The sequence below is a fragment of the Mycetomoellerius zeteki genome, unplaced genomic scaffold (assembly GCF_001594055.1).
Source record: "Mycetomoellerius zeteki isolate Tzet28-1 unplaced genomic scaffold, Tzet1.0 scaffold20, whole genome shotgun sequence".
Classification (NCBI taxonomy): Eukaryota; Metazoa; Arthropoda; class Insecta; order Hymenoptera; family Formicidae; genus Mycetomoellerius; species Mycetomoellerius zeteki.
In genome coordinates this window covers 208,497-226,543 of record NW_017256957.1, presented here as the reverse complement: position 1 = coordinate 226,543, position 18,047 = coordinate 208,497, and the positions used below count along the sequence as shown (strand labels likewise).

At 30.0% G+C, this 18,047-nt stretch overlaps 3 protein-coding genes across 4 annotated transcripts; 2 read left to right on the top strand and 1 right to left on the bottom strand.

The window, feature by feature from the left end:
• Nucleotides 1-2,167: 2,167 nt before the first annotated feature.
• On the top strand, nucleotides 2,168-4,199 carry LOC108722284 (uncharacterized). The gene is made up of 4 exons (XM_018447289.1): nucleotides 2,168-2,334; nucleotides 2,401-2,815; nucleotides 3,585-3,705; nucleotides 3,806-4,199. Exons 2-4 carry the CDS (start codon nucleotides 2,525-2,527, stop codon nucleotides 4,162-4,164), a joined length of 771 nt encoding a protein of 256 aa, XP_018302791.1. The 5' UTR covers nucleotides 2,168-2,334; nucleotides 2,401-2,524; the 3' UTR covers nucleotides 4,165-4,199.
• Nucleotides 4,200-7,630: 3,431 nt separating this feature from the next.
• LOC108722292 (WEB family protein At1g12150) lies at nucleotides 7,631-10,091 on the bottom strand. Of its 2 annotated transcripts, none has more exons than XM_018447297.1 (5): nucleotides 9,968-10,091; nucleotides 9,818-9,876; nucleotides 9,028-9,198; nucleotides 8,484-8,687; nucleotides 7,631-8,004 (listed from the first exon to the last, which is right to left on the bottom strand). In XM_018447297.1, the coding sequence occupies exons 1-5, from the start codon at nucleotides 9,993-9,995 to the stop codon at nucleotides 7,696-7,698; spliced, it is 771 nt and encodes a 256-aa protein (XP_018302799.1). In that variant the 5' UTR covers nucleotides 9,996-10,091; the 3' UTR covers nucleotides 7,631-7,695. The 2 variants fall into 2 exon arrangements, with proteins under 2 accessions (XP_018302799.1, XP_018302800.1); XM_018447298.1 differs by having other exon boundaries at nucleotides 9,028-9,132.
• Nucleotides 10,092-11,444: 1,353 nt separating this feature from the next.
• LOC108722263 (late embryogenesis abundant protein, group 3) lies at nucleotides 11,445-17,184 on the top strand. Its single transcript, XM_018447261.1, has 3 exons — nucleotides 11,445-11,462; nucleotides 15,487-15,778; nucleotides 16,266-17,184. The coding sequence occupies exons 2-3, from the start codon at nucleotides 15,520-15,522 to the stop codon at nucleotides 16,913-16,915; spliced, it is 909 nt and encodes a 302-aa protein (XP_018302763.1). The 5' UTR covers nucleotides 11,445-11,462; nucleotides 15,487-15,519; the 3' UTR covers nucleotides 16,916-17,184.
• Nucleotides 17,185-18,047: the final 863 nt, after the last annotated feature.

Here is an 18,047-nt window from a genome sequence, read left to right as displayed (position 1 = left end):
TTTCACTTTCTAACATAAAAGCTTAAATTTTTCCTATAAAATTATTTTTTAAAAGTATTTCTAAAATTTTTTGTTACTGAGTTATCGCGGATTAAATAAAGAAGACGTTGACATTGATTGCTTATAACTCCGTTAAAAATCATTGTATCACAATTAAAAAAAAGCAGATTCTTAAAGCTAAAACTTTGCTTTATGGAATAGTATTACTGCCAATTTGAGTAAAAAATTGCGTCCTAAATTTACTTTAAAAACTTTTTTTTAAATTAGACATAAACTTTTGCACTCACCAATGCACATCTTTCGCGATACAATAGTATAGATAGTGTAATAATTTGTGAAATATTCATCTATTTTCTATGCGTAATTGAGGCATATTTAAATATTCGTCTTCGCACTATTTAATCATATCTTGTATATATTGTTCTGCCTTGCAAACTCTATATGATTTTATATTGCATTAAGGAGAATGGGGGAGAATTGGAAGAGAACTTGAAGACTGCAGAGAAAGGAAAACGAGCATATATTGGCTGATGATATGTAATCTATTGAAGATATATCGCGCATATAAAGCCCAAATTCGATTAGTTAGCCCGTTGGAAAACCGTTAGTGTGTATGCATGGCACGACTTCATCGCGTCTTGTTTAGTCGATGTTCAAAATGACGACATCACTGTTCTATTCTTGGTAGCGTGGACGCAGCGATATCTTTAGAGCGACCATCGGTACAGTCCGTTTCCGAGCTTTTCTTCCTTCGCGGCGAAAACGTGCCAGTTGACGAGAGAAGGCAAGATGATTTATTTCGACTAAATCGGACCACACTGCTAGCCTTCCCTATTTTCCGAGAGCACGATGTTCTTATAATTTTATTCTACCATGTTATTACTATATATACACTGAAAAAAAGATTGGCTACTGCAGCAAATTAGATGGTAAAATATGGCATAGCATTTTTAATTGGCTGCAGCAGCCAATTTTGTTGCATTAGTCTATCTGCAATGTCAGTATAGGATTTCGATAGATAACACAACCAAAAATTGACTGCTGCAACCAATTAAAAATGCTATGCCATATTTTACCATCTAATTTGCTGCAGCAGCCAATCTTTTTTTTCAGTGTAGTTAATCCGAAATATGGATAAACGTTTTTTTAATCACATTGAGAGATCTTTATGGCATGGTCATAAAAATACATGATAGAAATTCGATTTAAATTAAAAATTTGAGAAGTACCAACTCGAAAAAATCACCGACTTGCCAATCTGCGCTTTCACATTTTTGCTTATTGCAATCTTGGATAAAATTTCAGTTAACATCGATGGGGGAATTTCACGCACAGTTTTCATTATCGAATAAGCTAATTAAAAGTTTAGTTTGAAAAGAATAATTTTGTTTTGATTCGCTTAAGAACTAGCGAATTTAAAAAAAACTTATAAAGATTGTATAATAATAATAATTCTATACACAGAGGAGGTTTAGGTTTAACAGATATCTTAGAAAAAAGATAACTCGTGAAAATAAACAGGTTTTGACTTATAGCTATTCAAAGCTAAAAATTAGAACACATTACTTAAGTTATTTTAATATTGTTTTGTAAGACAACATGCAACATTATGAAAAAATATTAACATTATGATAACATATATATATACATATACATACAGGGTATTCCAAAATTTGAGAGTAATATTATTACAACGTGAAACTTCATGAAAAACTTGGCACAAATCAGCACAAACATAGCACAATATAGCACAATCAAGAGAAATACAAAATTCAAAAAGTGCGAATCAGCGCCGTGCGAGCAGTGATTATCCATGTGATTTACATACATGTGAGAGTGATTGAAGACAAATATGGCGCTATTATCAAACATGAAGACGAAATTGGCAATCTACTTATAGAAGTCTGCTTATAGAATAATATAGAACACGTGTGTTGTGGAATTATTTGAAATTGATTTCGATCGGAATTATTCAATTATTTCTTAATTTTTTATTACGTTTTCTAGGAAAACCGGTATAATTTAAAATAATTTCGATCGAAATCTATTCTCCATGTACACATATCCTGAAGATTGCGTATTTTTATAAATTAGAAACGAAAAAATTTGAGAAGCGTTTTCTCAACAAATCGACTATCTATATGTCAATCTATATCAAGGTTAAACCGTCAAAAATTTTATTTAAAAATATATGAAAATTTGAAGTAAAAGAATGTAATCGTAAAATGCAAATACGCTAGTAAGATCAGTCGTGTACAAAAATTTGGAAACAGATACGATGAAAATTATAATAAAACAATAAACTATTGCTTCAAAATGTTATCAAATTGACAGGTAAATAAAGATTAAAAATTATTCATGTATGTACATACATTTAATATCAATATTTGATTTTGATAGTGTTAAAAAGATCGGCAAAAGTACATGACAACAATGACTTAAAATCTTCAAAACATCCTCATAAAGCTTCCATCATTTAGGAACTTCCATAGTTCAGGAATTTCCATCATCCAGAAATTAAATCATGAATAAAATAAATCAATATATTTCGACCTATCAGAAAGATTATACCTGGCCCTACGTGTCGTCCATATGTATTCAACCTTCAATTAAACCAATTATCGTTAAACATTGCACTTGTACTGATTCGCGACAAGAACGTAAAGAATTATGGGATGGAAAACTTGAGAAGTACCCCGATTGGAGTCGGATGGGTCCTATGGGACGACTGCTGGAGCCAAAGATTTATGAAACCAAAATAGAGCGGGCTCCCAAAGCAGATATAACGCGATTAGATCAGCTAACCAGTATTTGTGTAAGAAAAGAAAATATTCAAACTTTTTAACATAATTGATCTTTTATGACCCTAGAATAAAAGATTTATTTTACGATTGTATGTAGCTCATATATGTATTCACGTTCCTCTTGGTTTTTATATATATATTCGAAGTTATCTAGGTAAAGATAAAATAAACTATGCTTAAACATATCTTAAGTAAAATAAAGATGATTTTATTTATTTTAAATTTATCTAGATAAAAGATGAAATTATAATTTGTTTTATCTAGATAATTTTAAGATAATATTGCTTTTAAGCAAAACAATTTATAATACATAAAACAACGTATTCATTTAAAATATGAATCTATACTTCTATCTATACATGGAACAATATAGCCATTAAAATTGAAGTATAAATCTATATTTCTTCAACTGGCGTCATCCTTTAGACGAGTACATGTCAATGAGCCACGTGCTTGATAGTAAATGTGAGTGTACATACATTCGCGCGTTGATTGAATTAGCTTTACTCAGTAATAACTGCTTCATTGAGCATTGTAAAAAAAATGGCTCAAGACATTTTAACTAAATTTTTGATCAAAAATAGCGCTATATGATTCGTGGGCCTTTTTTATGTTATACACTGTATACATAATTTCTACTTACATTTTACGACAAATTTATTTTACAAAATTATTGTAACGTTGATATGCAAGAAGGCTTAATTTAAATATAAATAATATAATAAATTAAAATTAATGTAATGAATACAAAGGATTAAATTTTTAATTTAATTTTTGAAGCTTAAAGAAGGATATCCTAGTTTATACGAGGCGTTAGAGAAATCATTTTCGAAAGAACCGATTACGAAGATGGATATTGACCTTATGAAAACGACGTATCAAATGGATTACAGTGATCCTGGTGAGTATGATAAAAATCGTAGGTGTCACGTATTACACGCGTTCATCATTTATCTTTGTATTATTAATGAGGTTGCTTAAAGAAATTTTAATTTTCTTAGCAGCTGCACGTATGGCACAGCGAGATATGGCGTTGAAAGTCCTCGATACAAATGATCAACGCTTACCATGTAGTATGCCAACACAAATAATCATAAAAACTGATTGCTCGCCGTATTGTCGTTTCTCTTCTTCGATATATAATGGAAATGCGAGCGTTGGGAAACGCGATCGTAAACCAAAAATCGGATCAAAACGCGAAAAAAAATGTGATATCGAGAGAAGACAAATATTATTGCCATCCTGGAGATCGGAGTATCAAGATAGCATCAATAAAATCGGCCATGCCATTATGAAAGTTAAATTACATCGCGCAAAGAAGAAAGCTTTACCAATCCAGTATCAATATAGTACTAACTGAATCCAGCTGAACGTATTAAGAAATCTAACAGTTAAATTATATATACATATATGAAAGTCAATTTTTTGATAAATCAATGTAAGAAATTGAAGTTTATAAATGTACATAATAATAATCCATATTTTTGCCACTTTTTATAAATGCATAAAATTTTTTTTAATTTAAAAGAGATAAGGAAAAGGTACACTGAAAAAAAAGATTGCCTGCTGCAGTAAATTAGATGGTAAAACCAAAAATTGGCTGCTGTAGCCAATTAAAAATGCTATGCCATATTTTACCATCTAATTTGCTGCAGCAGCCAATTTTTTCTTTCAGTGTAGAAAGGAAAAATAATCTAACTCTACATTGTAGGTTGCATTAGTTCAAGAAGTGTGCATACTAAAGTGTTTTCTGTTCCCGAAATGACATTAGCGATACTGTGTTTCTTATTCTAATGTAACTGATTTCAATTTACCGAATGTTAAACAAGGATAACATGATACTTTGTGTGCGTTTCAAAACTCGACTCTGTCAATTCCGAATATTTTTTATCCTTGTTCAATATTCTGTGAACAACAAGGATAAATGATGATTGGGTTGATAGAATCGAATTTTGGAATACATCCTTGGAGAGCATTCGGAGAATTTAAACACTTCCCAGAGAGTCAATTGCATATTTTGAAATAAGATGAAATAATCAACTCCCAGAACTGATGAGCGTAAGCTATAGATATTAGATCTGTTCGCATTGCGTGCACTTTTTGTGCACACTCAACGTCCTTGCATTTTCTCTTTTTAACGTCCAAATATATATCTATCTTATTTTAAGTTCAAAAATTTTTGAAGTTTTCAAGCAACTCGAGCAGACCTAAAGTTAGCAGTCTAATGTAATTTATGGAAGTATGTGGTTCTAGTTGCAATATATTCTTCCAAAAAAAAAACAGAAAAATACTCTAAATATAAGAAAGAAATGCGATTGATTTTCAAATTTGTATTTATAAAAAAATATCACGTTACATGTACTTGATTGGCTGTCTGTTCGCGAATTTCGGACTGCTTTTTAGCGTGGATAATGTAGAGATTGATCTTAGGAATTAATTATACATATGATGTAGAGATGGTGCCACATGGAGTATAATATGGCCAGTATTCATAGTAGGTTCTTATTTTAAGACCGTCTTAAGTAATGTCTTAAGTCGCTAATGCGGCCCTCTGATTGGTTCATGACATCTTAAGATTGTACTTAAGACGGTCTTAAATATAAGATCCGACTATGAATACCGGCCTATGTATAAAACTAAGCGATATATTATACTGTATAATACAAGATAAACTACCATGTTTAATACAAGATAAACTACCTCATGTATAATACAATGCCTGACCCTGGTTGCAGCATTAAACACTGTAAAGAATACACTATCAAAAAGATCTACAAACATACAGGGTGTTTCACCTAAAAATACTGAAATATATAAAAAATTGAATCTAATAGGTAAAAATGTTTCAGACCAAAGTTGTATGAGAGGGACAAATAATAGTAAAATCAATTTTTGAAGAAATTGATTTTTTTAAGGTTGCATGAAGGTTACCTCCACTTTTTTAAATGTAATATGATTTTTTACATAAAATGATTTCTCTAATGTCTATATTATAAAAGTATTGAGGTAAAGATATAAAAAAACTAATAGTTTACGAGATATTTAATATTTCATGTCAATATGTGTCAAAATAAAGTATAAAATATCTAGTAAAAATTATTGATTTTTTGATATTTTTCCCTTAATACTTTTATATGCAGAATAATTAGAAGATGTTTAATGATCCAACATATGTGTTAAATGTAAACACATTATTAATTTTGAAATCTATCATCGTTCATTATATAGAAACAAAATGAGTTTTGCAAAGCATTCAAATAACCTACTTTATTATTTTTGGACGGTTTTCAAGTTTTCTTATGTAAATAAGCTTCCTTTTTTTCATAAATATATAGACTTTCAAAATGATAAATGCATAGGTTTTGAAGGTGTCGGTTTACTGACAAAGTTGATCATTTTTAGACTCCCTCCTTTTACACAAATATTATATTGCTTTTCATAACATATTGTAATGCTTACATTTTACGACAAATAATTGCTAACAATTTGCGATTAAATTTCACGAGGTATCGTAATGAAAATGTTTAAAAAGTTTTTCACTTTCAAATCTTGATATAATCTTAACAAGTTCACCGCATCGTATTTAATTATCTACGTATATAATCTTCTTGAGTAATAAAAATATAGAATCAACGAGCCATCGATGGAGCGTTATGAAAGGGCTAAATATAAATCAAGGATTTACAAGCCAAGGATTCGAAGAGAAAGTCTTTTTGCCACACGTGAGAAAATTTATAATTTAAGAAAAAATACTAGTTATTATTGATCAAAAGTACGGGAATTGTCTCAAATACATTTTCTTTCTTACATTTTTTTTCAAATTATAGTGGGTATGTAATTCCATTGCGTTTGTAATATTACACCAAAAGTGCGAACAGGATTACATTTGTGGCGTTCTAGAAAGGTAAAAGATAATCGAAGCGTAACGCCCACTTCAGTTCATGAACTATGTCATGATTTTAATGTAAATGTCAGCGCGTGTACAATGTTATATAATTGTGTATAAAAAATTATAGCATATAAACATTTTCCATTAGATGGTTATTAGCATTATCTGACAGATCGTTTTCATTGAGATGTTTTTTCATTGAGATATTTTTCAATTTGATCCTTAGCTTCTTATTATTATATTACTGTGGTTTTATTACCTTTGTTTAGTTTGGCGTTCGAAAATAGTAACTCTAACTAATAGTCATCATAAATATGTTTCCTGAAATTTTAGTTATTTATAAAATATACATAAGAAGAATTATCGTATTTTTGATCTAAATATATTTTACCTTCCCCGCAAGAGATTCTCCTTCCTATAAATTATATATAAACTCTTTTGAAGATAATTAAAAATTTCATAATATTCATATTTGCTACGTCGTATAAATCGCGAATATACTTATTAAGCTATACTTATATGTAAATAGAATTGCTAAAATTTACATCTTATAAAGTATATTCTGTACTTTCAAAACATATTTATCGAGAAAATTAAATAAAAAACAAAAGATTTATCAGATTAATCTTATATCATATTATTTGTAATATCATATGTTGGTATACAATTATTATTATTTTATTTTCGAAAGATACAAAGAATTTTTTTGTTCTTTATGTAGTTCTTTATGTAGTAACGGCTACATTACACAATTTTTACTTTAAATCTTGCTAGCAATTGACTTAATTTGAGAAATTAAAGTTGACATAATGTCTTTTTATCAGTAAAAAAAAATGTTTAATTATAATTTATGTTACTTAAGCTGCTAGTTTTTAATTGCTAGTTTTCTAATTCGTTAGAAGATTAATATTTTAACTGCTATTAAAAAGCATCATGTAAATCTTGCTTAAGTGTGTAATAAATCTCAATGTATAATAAAATGCACATAGAAGAAGCTTCTGCTCAAGAAGAAGCTTCTGCTCTCAGACGTGGCGCACGCATTTTTCTGAGATGTGCTAATTTTCTTTTGTTCCTAGCGGCGTTCGCCTTCGCTTCATTCGCAGCAGCATTGGCTTTGGCTGCTGCGCGATTCGTATTCACAAGATCTTGCCGAGCGCTTTGTAATTGATTTGATAGCTCATCCACTCGCCTTTTGGCTGCTTCCAGCAATTCCTCTTTTTCTCGCAGCGATCTCTGTGCCCCATTTGCAACTGCCTGCGCGTTTGCCGCATTCGATTTGGCTGTATGCACTGCGTTCATTAATGTTCTCAGCTACAGTTTCAAAAAAATTATTAGCATATCAAATTGCACAGAATCAATGCTTTAGATAAAGCATAATCAAAATGTTATATAAATTTGTATAAATTACGTTTTTAATTAAACAAGTTGCTAAAACTTATAAACTAATATTAAGCCGACGATTTACAGATGATGATCGATATATAGTCAGTTATATATTTCATCAATTTCATCGAGTTTTATATAGCAAATATTACCTACCAAGGTAAATGAATGATCAAGTTAAATATATAAAGAAATTAAAAAAATTAAGGCAGAAACTGAAGGATTAGATAAGGCCAATGTCAAAATCAGAACACAAAGTTTGAATACAACTAAAACGGTCTAAGTAATTTAAATTGAAAACAAAGTGCAAAATGTTACCGTTCATACTGATATTACATATTATTTGCATTTAATTTGTATTGTGATTTATATACCTTCATATATCTTGATTTTTACCTATCATATACCTGATCTTGTGACTGCCGCGCCGCTTGCACTGCGACATTGACGTTAGCCTGTGCTTGTTGCAAGGAAGATGTTTCTTCTTGAACCACCGATCTTGCTTCCTTCACTTCCTCTCGCAGCTGTTCAACCATCGCTTCCTTGCCCGATAAGGCCGCCTCGGCAGCTTTCGCAGCTTGAACTGCCTTCTCTGCCAGTTGAGCCTTTACCTATTACGTATACACGTGGCGTATTTCCTTAATAAAATACCGATCTTAACACACTTGCACGAATGTAATTAACAACACAGATCGCTCGCGTGCCATTAATTCTACAGCAATTTTACGTGCAAAGTTTTATCAGATAATATAATCATACTGGTGCAGATTTAACAGAATTAAAGAAAAAATTAGAAGAAGTACCATTCTCTTAATTTGTTAATTTGTTAATTGTCCCATATATTTAAAAAATATTAGACGAGCAAAATGTGTCGTAAATAAAATATTTCAAAGTCATCTCAAAATTTGTTATTCAAAGCGAAATATATTTTCGAATAACATAATTAAGTACTTGACGAGCTGCTTGTTGACCAGCAATATTCTGCGCTTCGGACGCGGCTTTCGCTTCCTGCGCCGCTTTCTGCGCAATGTTACTTGTTTTTTCAACAGCTTTCTTCTGTAAAGTATTTGGTAAAACACCGCGACAATTAGCGCCTTCAGTATGACGCATATTTCTTTGATTCTGTAATTGTTTAAAAAAACAATACTATTATCTACCAACATGTCTTCTGTCACTATTTGTCAGCGTAAATGTATTTTTATTGTGGTTCTTCTATTCAAGTGTTGAATACTAATTGTTCTGTTATTGTTATTATAATTATATTAAAATAGAAAATAAGAAAGAAAGAGAAAAAATTTTTCAATTTCATGAAATTGTTTTATTAATAATTCAAAAATCAATATACATTAATAAATTAATTGTAAGACAAGCCATTGCATATGCGTTTCATTCACTGTCAGTGTGAAACACATGCAAATACGAATATGCTAAACTGACAGAAATTAATACGAATGGCTATACATATGCATTTCTATTATAATTAAAAAATCAGGAATAAAATATTTTCATAAATGAATTTAACTTTAATGATTAAACACATACGTGTTGCTTTTTAAATAGAAAACGAAAATATTAAGACTCAATTATAAATTGTACATTCTCCTAATATCAAATATAAAAAACTATAAGCAACAAACTATAAGCAACAATATTATTATTATTATATTACTGATAAGTTGAAAATATTTAAATCTGGCTGTTATTAAAATCTTCTAGGAAATAAAAATGCATTCAAACTTACTGTATTAACTGGAATTTTATGAACGCGTCCACAATCGGATATTCCAAATATCAGTATGACTAGAAAATGGCATTTTGGTTAGAATAGAAAAATGTCAGTTATTTTTTAAATATAAAATTATCAGTAATTAATCATATAATTCGCACTTACTGACATAAAAAATATGGACAGTATTCATTATGATGAATGAATGCACGTTGTACTCATCAAAAAATCATAATAAATCATATAAATTTGCACCGTTTGTTTTGATTTGATGATAAAAACGGATGAACGGTTTTAGTGCTTTTTAAATGTAATCTGATGATATGATATTGTTACGTGAAGTTATGTATTATTCTGCGATTTATTTAGGGTGTGTTCGTTATGCACTTATAGCGTGTAAGATCATGTATGTACATACATGTATGATGGAAGAAGACAGGTGATCGTGCATAACAGCAATCAGCTAGCCAATCAATTTGGGTCCTAAATTTTGGTAAAATAATTTTTTACAATTATAAAATGTTTCAAAAATCGCATGTATTTTCTGTAAGATATGATCACATACTTGACCGATATTTTTAAACACAACGATTAAGAGAAAATTTGCTCAAATTATACTCTCCTTTTACACTTTTATGTAATCAACACTTCCTTAATTCTACAGAGAAGAATTGCACGGATAGAAACTGATACATAATCACGCAATCCATTCGCAAGTACATCAAACTTTTTGCAATTTTACAATCATTGTATAAGATTATAAGAAAAAAGTCCAAATTTAAAAAATTTTCGAAGAGAAACACATACAATGTATGATACTTTTCTTGATTGCAGTAAAATTGCACATATGTACCTTGAGAGAGTAAAACAATAAAGTAGAAAAATAATCAACTAAATTTCTTTTATAATGCATAATGTTTCACTCTATTTTTCATAAAATCTTAATAAAATGACATTAAGTATTATTTTTGTTCAACTAATTTGTTGTAAATGTAAATTACAGCAACATATATGATGAATACATATCTTGTGATCAATAGATATTATAAAATAGATATTGTATGTATAATTCGAACGTATTTTGTTTTTTCCAACATTTCTATTTGTAAGTTTTATTTACATATTTTTATTATACGTGCAATGTTAATGACAATTACTTATTTTTGCAAGTTTATTTCAATTTTATTTAAAAACGTTGCTATATTATAAGTAAGTTTATAAGCTTTCCATTAGTCATACTAATGATATCAAACTTGCTTTTTAATTGTAATTCTATCAATATCAACATATAATGTAATATTTGCTATGATAATTAGAAAAAATTATTTAATTAGAAATTTAAAATTTGTCTCAACAAAAAGACATACTACATGGGAGAGAGACAAACAGAAAGACAGAAGAGAGAAGGAAGAGAGAGAGAGAAAGAGAGAGAGAGAAAGGAAAGAGAGGGGAAGAGAAAGACAATCGGAAAATGAAAAATAATAGGCGGAAAAGAACATTAGCAGGGAGCTATTTTGAACGTCTGCAATCCCTTCCGTGGCTATAGATTGGCTGAATCAGACAGGAGTATAAGAGCTCCGATGAACGAGTAACTGGTATCAGTTCTCGACTCTTTCTTTGAGCAAGGACAGCTCCTATTCTCTAAGCGCTTGACTAATAAGTAAGTATATAGAAATTCCATTACTACTAATTTCAAGAAATCTCTCCTGTATGTTTGAGATTAGCTCGGAAATAACATAAAAGCCGACACAAATATTGGTGCAAATGTAATTTTTTTAAAATGGAAGATTTTTTTGTTCAAAATTAAAATATTCAACATAAATAGATTAAAATTTTAAACGTAATTAATAGCCTTCCAAAATTTAAACGTAGTTAATAATGTAGTAAATAACCTCTTGTTTTTAATTTTGAATTTTTAAACGCAGTATTATTCGGTAAAATATACAATTTTCTTAATTTTTAAATGTAATAAATAATGCTTTTTTTAATAAAAGTTTATATTAAATTCGTTATATTTCATAATAGAGAAACTTTATAAAACTTATACTTATAGTATAATCAAAATATCAATGTTTAATGCAAATAATTATAATTTCGATGCAATCTTTATAATTAAATATTTGGCGCGTTTGCACATAAATATATTGTCTGTCTACGTGAAAACTGTCTTCTTTTATATCCATTACGCCTCTAATTCGATTCGAAAAGTGTACAGAAGATTTTAACACATCTCTTTAAATTTTGATGGATATATTTTCGTGACATAATTGGCACGGTCTCTTGTTCCATTTTTCTTACATTAACATTTATTTTCCCATGTTTACATTTTCTCTAATGTTCATTTTTTTTACAATTTCATATGTAATAAATAATACTTAGTTTTGAATAAAAAAGTAGTTAGAATTTGGCAAAATTGCTTTTTATTCGATAAATTACGAGTGAAACATGATTTTTTATTTATGTCTTTAAAAATATATATTTCATATAATATATATTACTTCATATAAGTACTATATATTCAGACATCTTACATATATACTATACTTACATTCAGATATATATTTTGTCACTTATTATCAAATTTAAAACATGCAGATAAATATAGAACTTAATTGATATTTATCTCTTCTTCTCTCCCTTATCTTCCATACGACTTTTATGTGTGCACGCGCGCGCGCGCGTGTGTGTGTGTGTGTCTTCAGAATGAGAGAGAGAGAGAGAAAAACAGAGAAACAATTCGTAAAAAAGTTATAAAGTTCTTTCTTTTAACACTTTAATTTCGCATGCTTGATCTATGCCATCAAATGCATTGATTTTTAATTAATGCAAAATGTGTTAATCTTCGTAATACAGAAATATATACTTTGTTACAAGGAAAGTATATAAAATGGCAGCATTGACATAGATACACTCAAATACGCATTCATAATTTCTAGAGAAAGAGAGAGAGGGGAGGGGGAGAGAGAGAGAGAGAGAGAGAGAGAGAGAGAGAGAGAGTACTGAATCAATACTTTCTATAAAAGTATAATTTAATTGTACATTGCATTATCTTTAAATTTATATTGACAAACATATAAGAAATAGATATATTATAAAATTCACTCTATATGTATAATCTATATACGTGTGTGTTTGTAATTGGATTTTAAGCTTCATATAATTAGAATAAATTTAAATTCTTATCATGACTACATACAGCTTCAATTACAACTTTGTGCCCTGTAGTTATAAATATTTGCATTGATAGACTTGGATCTTATATGAGATAAATGGTACAAGTGACGTATACGAGCGCTTTTCAGAGCGAGACGAAACCGGGTGTACGATTTTAAGCGATCGCGATGCATAGTTGCGACACTTGGAAAGGTATATGCGTCACGGGCGTATGTCACAAGTTAATACAATATACGAATTCGAGTCATGTTCGAAGTTGTTACTCGTTCAATTATTATATAATAATAATATATGCGAATGCGCTTTGTACATTATACCGACTTAAACTAATCGATTTCAATATATGCAATTATGTCTTTTGACATAAAAAGAAATTAAGATGAAAAAATTAACTCTTTTGCATTTTACCTTGTCGATTGATAACTATTACATAATTACACGGTCATGGATAAATCTAAAGTCTTTGATTATTAAAAGGAATATTGCTAAGTAAAAGTTAGAATTTATAAATTAATTTAATACTTGTTCCTCAAATATTTTAAAAGTATTTCTAAAAAGACATATTTACACAGTAAATTGTTGGCATAGCGATCACTTTTGCGGTTTTTATGTATCGCTTTCTCCGATCATTCGATCTATTCAGCACTTTGCGGCGCGTTCAATTATTATATAACACTGAATAAGTGAATACCGTATCATTGTCACGAATGATCCTCTTTTTTTTTACGTAAATCGATTCAAAGCAATCAATCAAGCTTATCGTGCAATCATGCACGTCGTTGACAAAACTCGGAAGAAATTTTCATTGTCAAAAAAACAAGTATTACGAAGAAAAACCAATTACGAAACCAGACCAACATAAACAGTATATGAAAGCGCCGCCGCGTTTTTGTGATTTCTTAAGATTTTGATATAGTATAATTATATTTTATTTTCGAGGAAGAAAGGATAAATCTTTTTTAAAGAAATAATTATCTTTTATTAAATAAAAATATATGTAAAGTTCAAAATTGAATGCTTACATAAAATTTGTTTAAAGAAAGTTTAAAAAATGTCAATTTTTGCTTCTGGAATAGTAAATAAAAATGTATGCATTTTTTTAACTCTTGAGTTGCAGAATTTGATATTAGCCTTAAAAAAATTTTGATTTACGTTCTACTTGATGCTACAAATATAGAATCAGCTTCTATTCTAGATGTTTTAAGACTAATAATTCATTCTTATTCTTTAACCAAATTTTATCCAAATTTAGAGGTAGCAGTAAGAATATTTTTAACTATTCTGGTAAAGTAGCTTCATGTGAAAAAAAATTTTAGTAAATTGAAATTAATAAAAAATTATTTAAGATCGTTACTACGTGAAGGAAAATTATCAAATATAAAAATTCTTTCAATTAAAAATGAAATATATATAAGAACGTAGAGAGAGAGAGAGAGAGAGAGGGAGAGATTTTGACATAATAATTGATAATTCCGCAACTATTAAAACAGAAAAAATATTGTGATTTTAGTAACTATATTTTTGAGTATTTATATTTCGTTTGTATAAACATATATGTAAATCGACCTATATGTTTATAATTCCTCTTTTTTACGTGATTATATTAAATTAATATTAATATGTTATTATTAATTAATGTTACTTCTAATTATATTTTACGTGTCATAAAAAAAATATTTTTTGTTAAGAAGCACATTTTTTCTTTTGTTTTTGACAATGTTTAGTCCCGGCTTTGTAATATGCTTCCCCATTAGAAAAATCAATAAAACAGACGAGTTTATGATCCCATTAATAGATTCATATGCTTTTAACTTTTTATTTTTCTAACAAATTAAAATTTATTTAAGATCAGCATCAGATTCTGCAGTTCAAAAACTACAAAAAACATATCGCTTTCACTTGCTTTCAGGGGCAAAAATTGACATTTTTTTTAACAATCTTTCCTTTGCACGTACATTCATAGTTATGCGCACGCTTGACTGGTTTTAAATTAGAGCTGTTGATACTCTTGATTTCTTTTATACACATTGTCTCATAATATTTGTAATTGAAACTTGATTTCGAATATCGCGGTCGATCGAATTAACAATGTCGTAATATACGTGAGATAAAATAATACGTAAGTACTAATAGATAGTTTTACTGAATCTGCGAGCAAAAAGTATTATCTGCAAATTGTCTAATATGTCTATTGTTGCTGCAATAGTAGATTAAATAAAAATTCTACTTTCGTAGTTGTAATACAAAAGCAATTTAACAATGTAACATAAAACAATATAAAACAAAGTCATATGACAGTGCTTGTAATGCTTAAATACGTAGGAAATAATATATGTTGTAAAAATACATGTTAAATACATTAAATAATTATAATGGTAAGTAAAATGTGTTGGAATATAATTATGTCATATATATTATACTCATTCTTTTTAAAGGAAAATTAATAAAAATTTTAAGAATTTTTAATAAAAATTATTGTCAATTTAATTTTTTTTTTCGTTTTTTTTCAGATATTAACCACGATAAAAATTGAACGTTTCAACATGAAGATTCTATTGATATTTTTGGCTTACGTGACTCTTGTGTACTGCGCCAAAACTAAAAAGCAGATTCTTGATCATGAAGTGGTCGACGGTTATGAACTTCAGTACGCAGGTGCACCTGAGTTAGGTTTGCTTGAATCAAATTCTCATTATATCGAAACTGCACCCGTCATAGCAGTCGCTGCGAGTGGTCATCGTGGGAGTCATCTTCTGCAACCTGGTTACAGTGTGGGTGGCCCTTTGGCCAGTATAGCTAAAGGTTAGATATGGTTTTTTTTTGTCAACTAACCAATTACTCTTTGTTTTTTCTCGTTGTGATAAAAACTATAATAAATAATAAGAAAAAAACACAAGCATAAAAAGAGAATTTTTAAAAAAATAAATTAAACAGTACAAAGACTCTTGATGTCAAATTAACAATATACATGATGGAAAAGGCATATAAGAGTCGGTTATAAAGTTCGCACAAATAACAAGTTAAAAAATTTTAGAAATAGAGATCGACTATAATTAAATTAAATTAAAATTGGAACAATGATCATAACATAACATGTTTTGGTGCTGGTTTGAGCCTTCTTCAGATGTCATAAGCGATTATATTGTATATACATCGAATAACTATAGAAAAATTATACGTGCGTTGTGCGATACCCGGCGAGTGCTTCACAGAATATACGAATTTGCTCGCAAACGATTGGAAAATTGATTTTTTTTAAATTTTAGATATATATGTGTCTTGATTGCAGGAGCCGCTGATCAGGCTAAAACACAATTGAATCAGCAACCATCGGCTGCTGGACAGGCAGCATACGTAGCCAAGAACACTTTGGCTCAAGCGGCAGCACAATCCGCGGCGACAGCCGCTGCAGCTTTGGCCGGCAAACAAATCATTGTGATGGGTCTAGAACAACAGTCAAGGGATGCGTATGTTGCAGTGGACGGTGAAAAGCAACAATTGCAACAAGCTCAACGGGCAGCCGCGGCAGCAAAAAATGCAGCGCAACAGGCGATGCACCAAGTGCAGGTAATCACCACGGCGTTGAACGCGGCTCAGGCAACTGCCGAACATGCTTCACAAGCTGCAGCTGAGGCTGCAGCCGAATTGGCGGCGCAAACAACGATGGTGGGTCAGGCTAAGGCACGTGCTGAAATGATTGCCGAGCAGCTCGCAGCAGCACGTTTGGACTTCGAGACGACGCAGGCAGCAGCGCAAAAAGCCGCCAACGCTGCTCAAGCTGCACAAAGCAATGCCGCGGCTGCGGCTGCGCATGCGGCTCATACCGCAGCTGCGACTGCAGCAGCAAATCACCAAGCCTCTTTACACGATGAAGAGCGGCTCGGTTTGGTGAACGCCTTACCTTTAGATGCTTACGATTATAAGAGTTATCATCTTTGAAAGGGACAATAGAGAGAGAGAGAGAGGAGAGAGAGAGAGAGAGAGGGGGGAGAGAAGAAAGGGAAAAAAAGAGAGAGAGAGAGAGAGAGACTCGATCATGATTCAAAAATCACGTTCATGTTTTCTCCCTTCACAAGAATATTTGCTCGGCAACACAGAGCGGAACGGCGCTCTGGCCATCTTTTTTCTATTCTATGAGACTCGACGACTACATACGTCACTACATTTACGTGCCAGATTGCACAATAAAATATTGTTGCCATTCTGAACACTCTCTTTGTATGTATTTTTATTCTCTTCCTTTCTCCAAAAAAATATCTAATTTCATTCTTCGGTCGCTTTGATTTCCTGATGATTATGATCAATTATAACAATTATCTGACAAATTTAAAGGTAATTCTTTTATATATATTAAATCGCACGTTTGTAAATCAGTTATTTAATGTTGGCAATGAAGGAACTTTGGCAAATTAAGTTACAAGTATCGGTATAAACTTACCTGTTTAAAAAAGGATAAAAAAGGCGCTAAGAATACACGTTCCTCAAAGAAAAGCTTTATAAAATTGTAAAATAAAATCCAAGTAATACTATTTTTATTAATTTATATATGAGACCTAAGTGATACGTATTTTTGTAATGTCACAAAATTGCGTTAGCGATTTAAATAATATGTATTAACTTTATAAAATATATTACTTTTTTAAAAATTTTCTAAAAATGGTATCAATTATAGGTATATGTCAAACAAAAGCTGTTGTATCAAATTAAAAATTAAATCTTAAATTGTAGTATCTTTATTTAAAAAATATTCCTTGTTATTCCTATACATACCATACAGATGACCATCGTCTTGATATTTTTAATTACTTCTTCAAAAATATTCTTATTGAAGTTCTTCTTATCCCAACCCAAATAATGGCAGCTTTAATTCTCCGTCCAAAATTATTACTCCTCGAAAAAAAACTATTGCGCCAAGAATATAATTTTAAGTGGTATCTACTATCTTTAATTTTTATACAATGAAACACTTAAATATATATCTTTGTATTTCTATTGAAAATCTTCCAATCCTTTAATTCTTCTTAAAAGAAATTGTTATATCACAATTTTTACAGATTTTCAATACATTAAC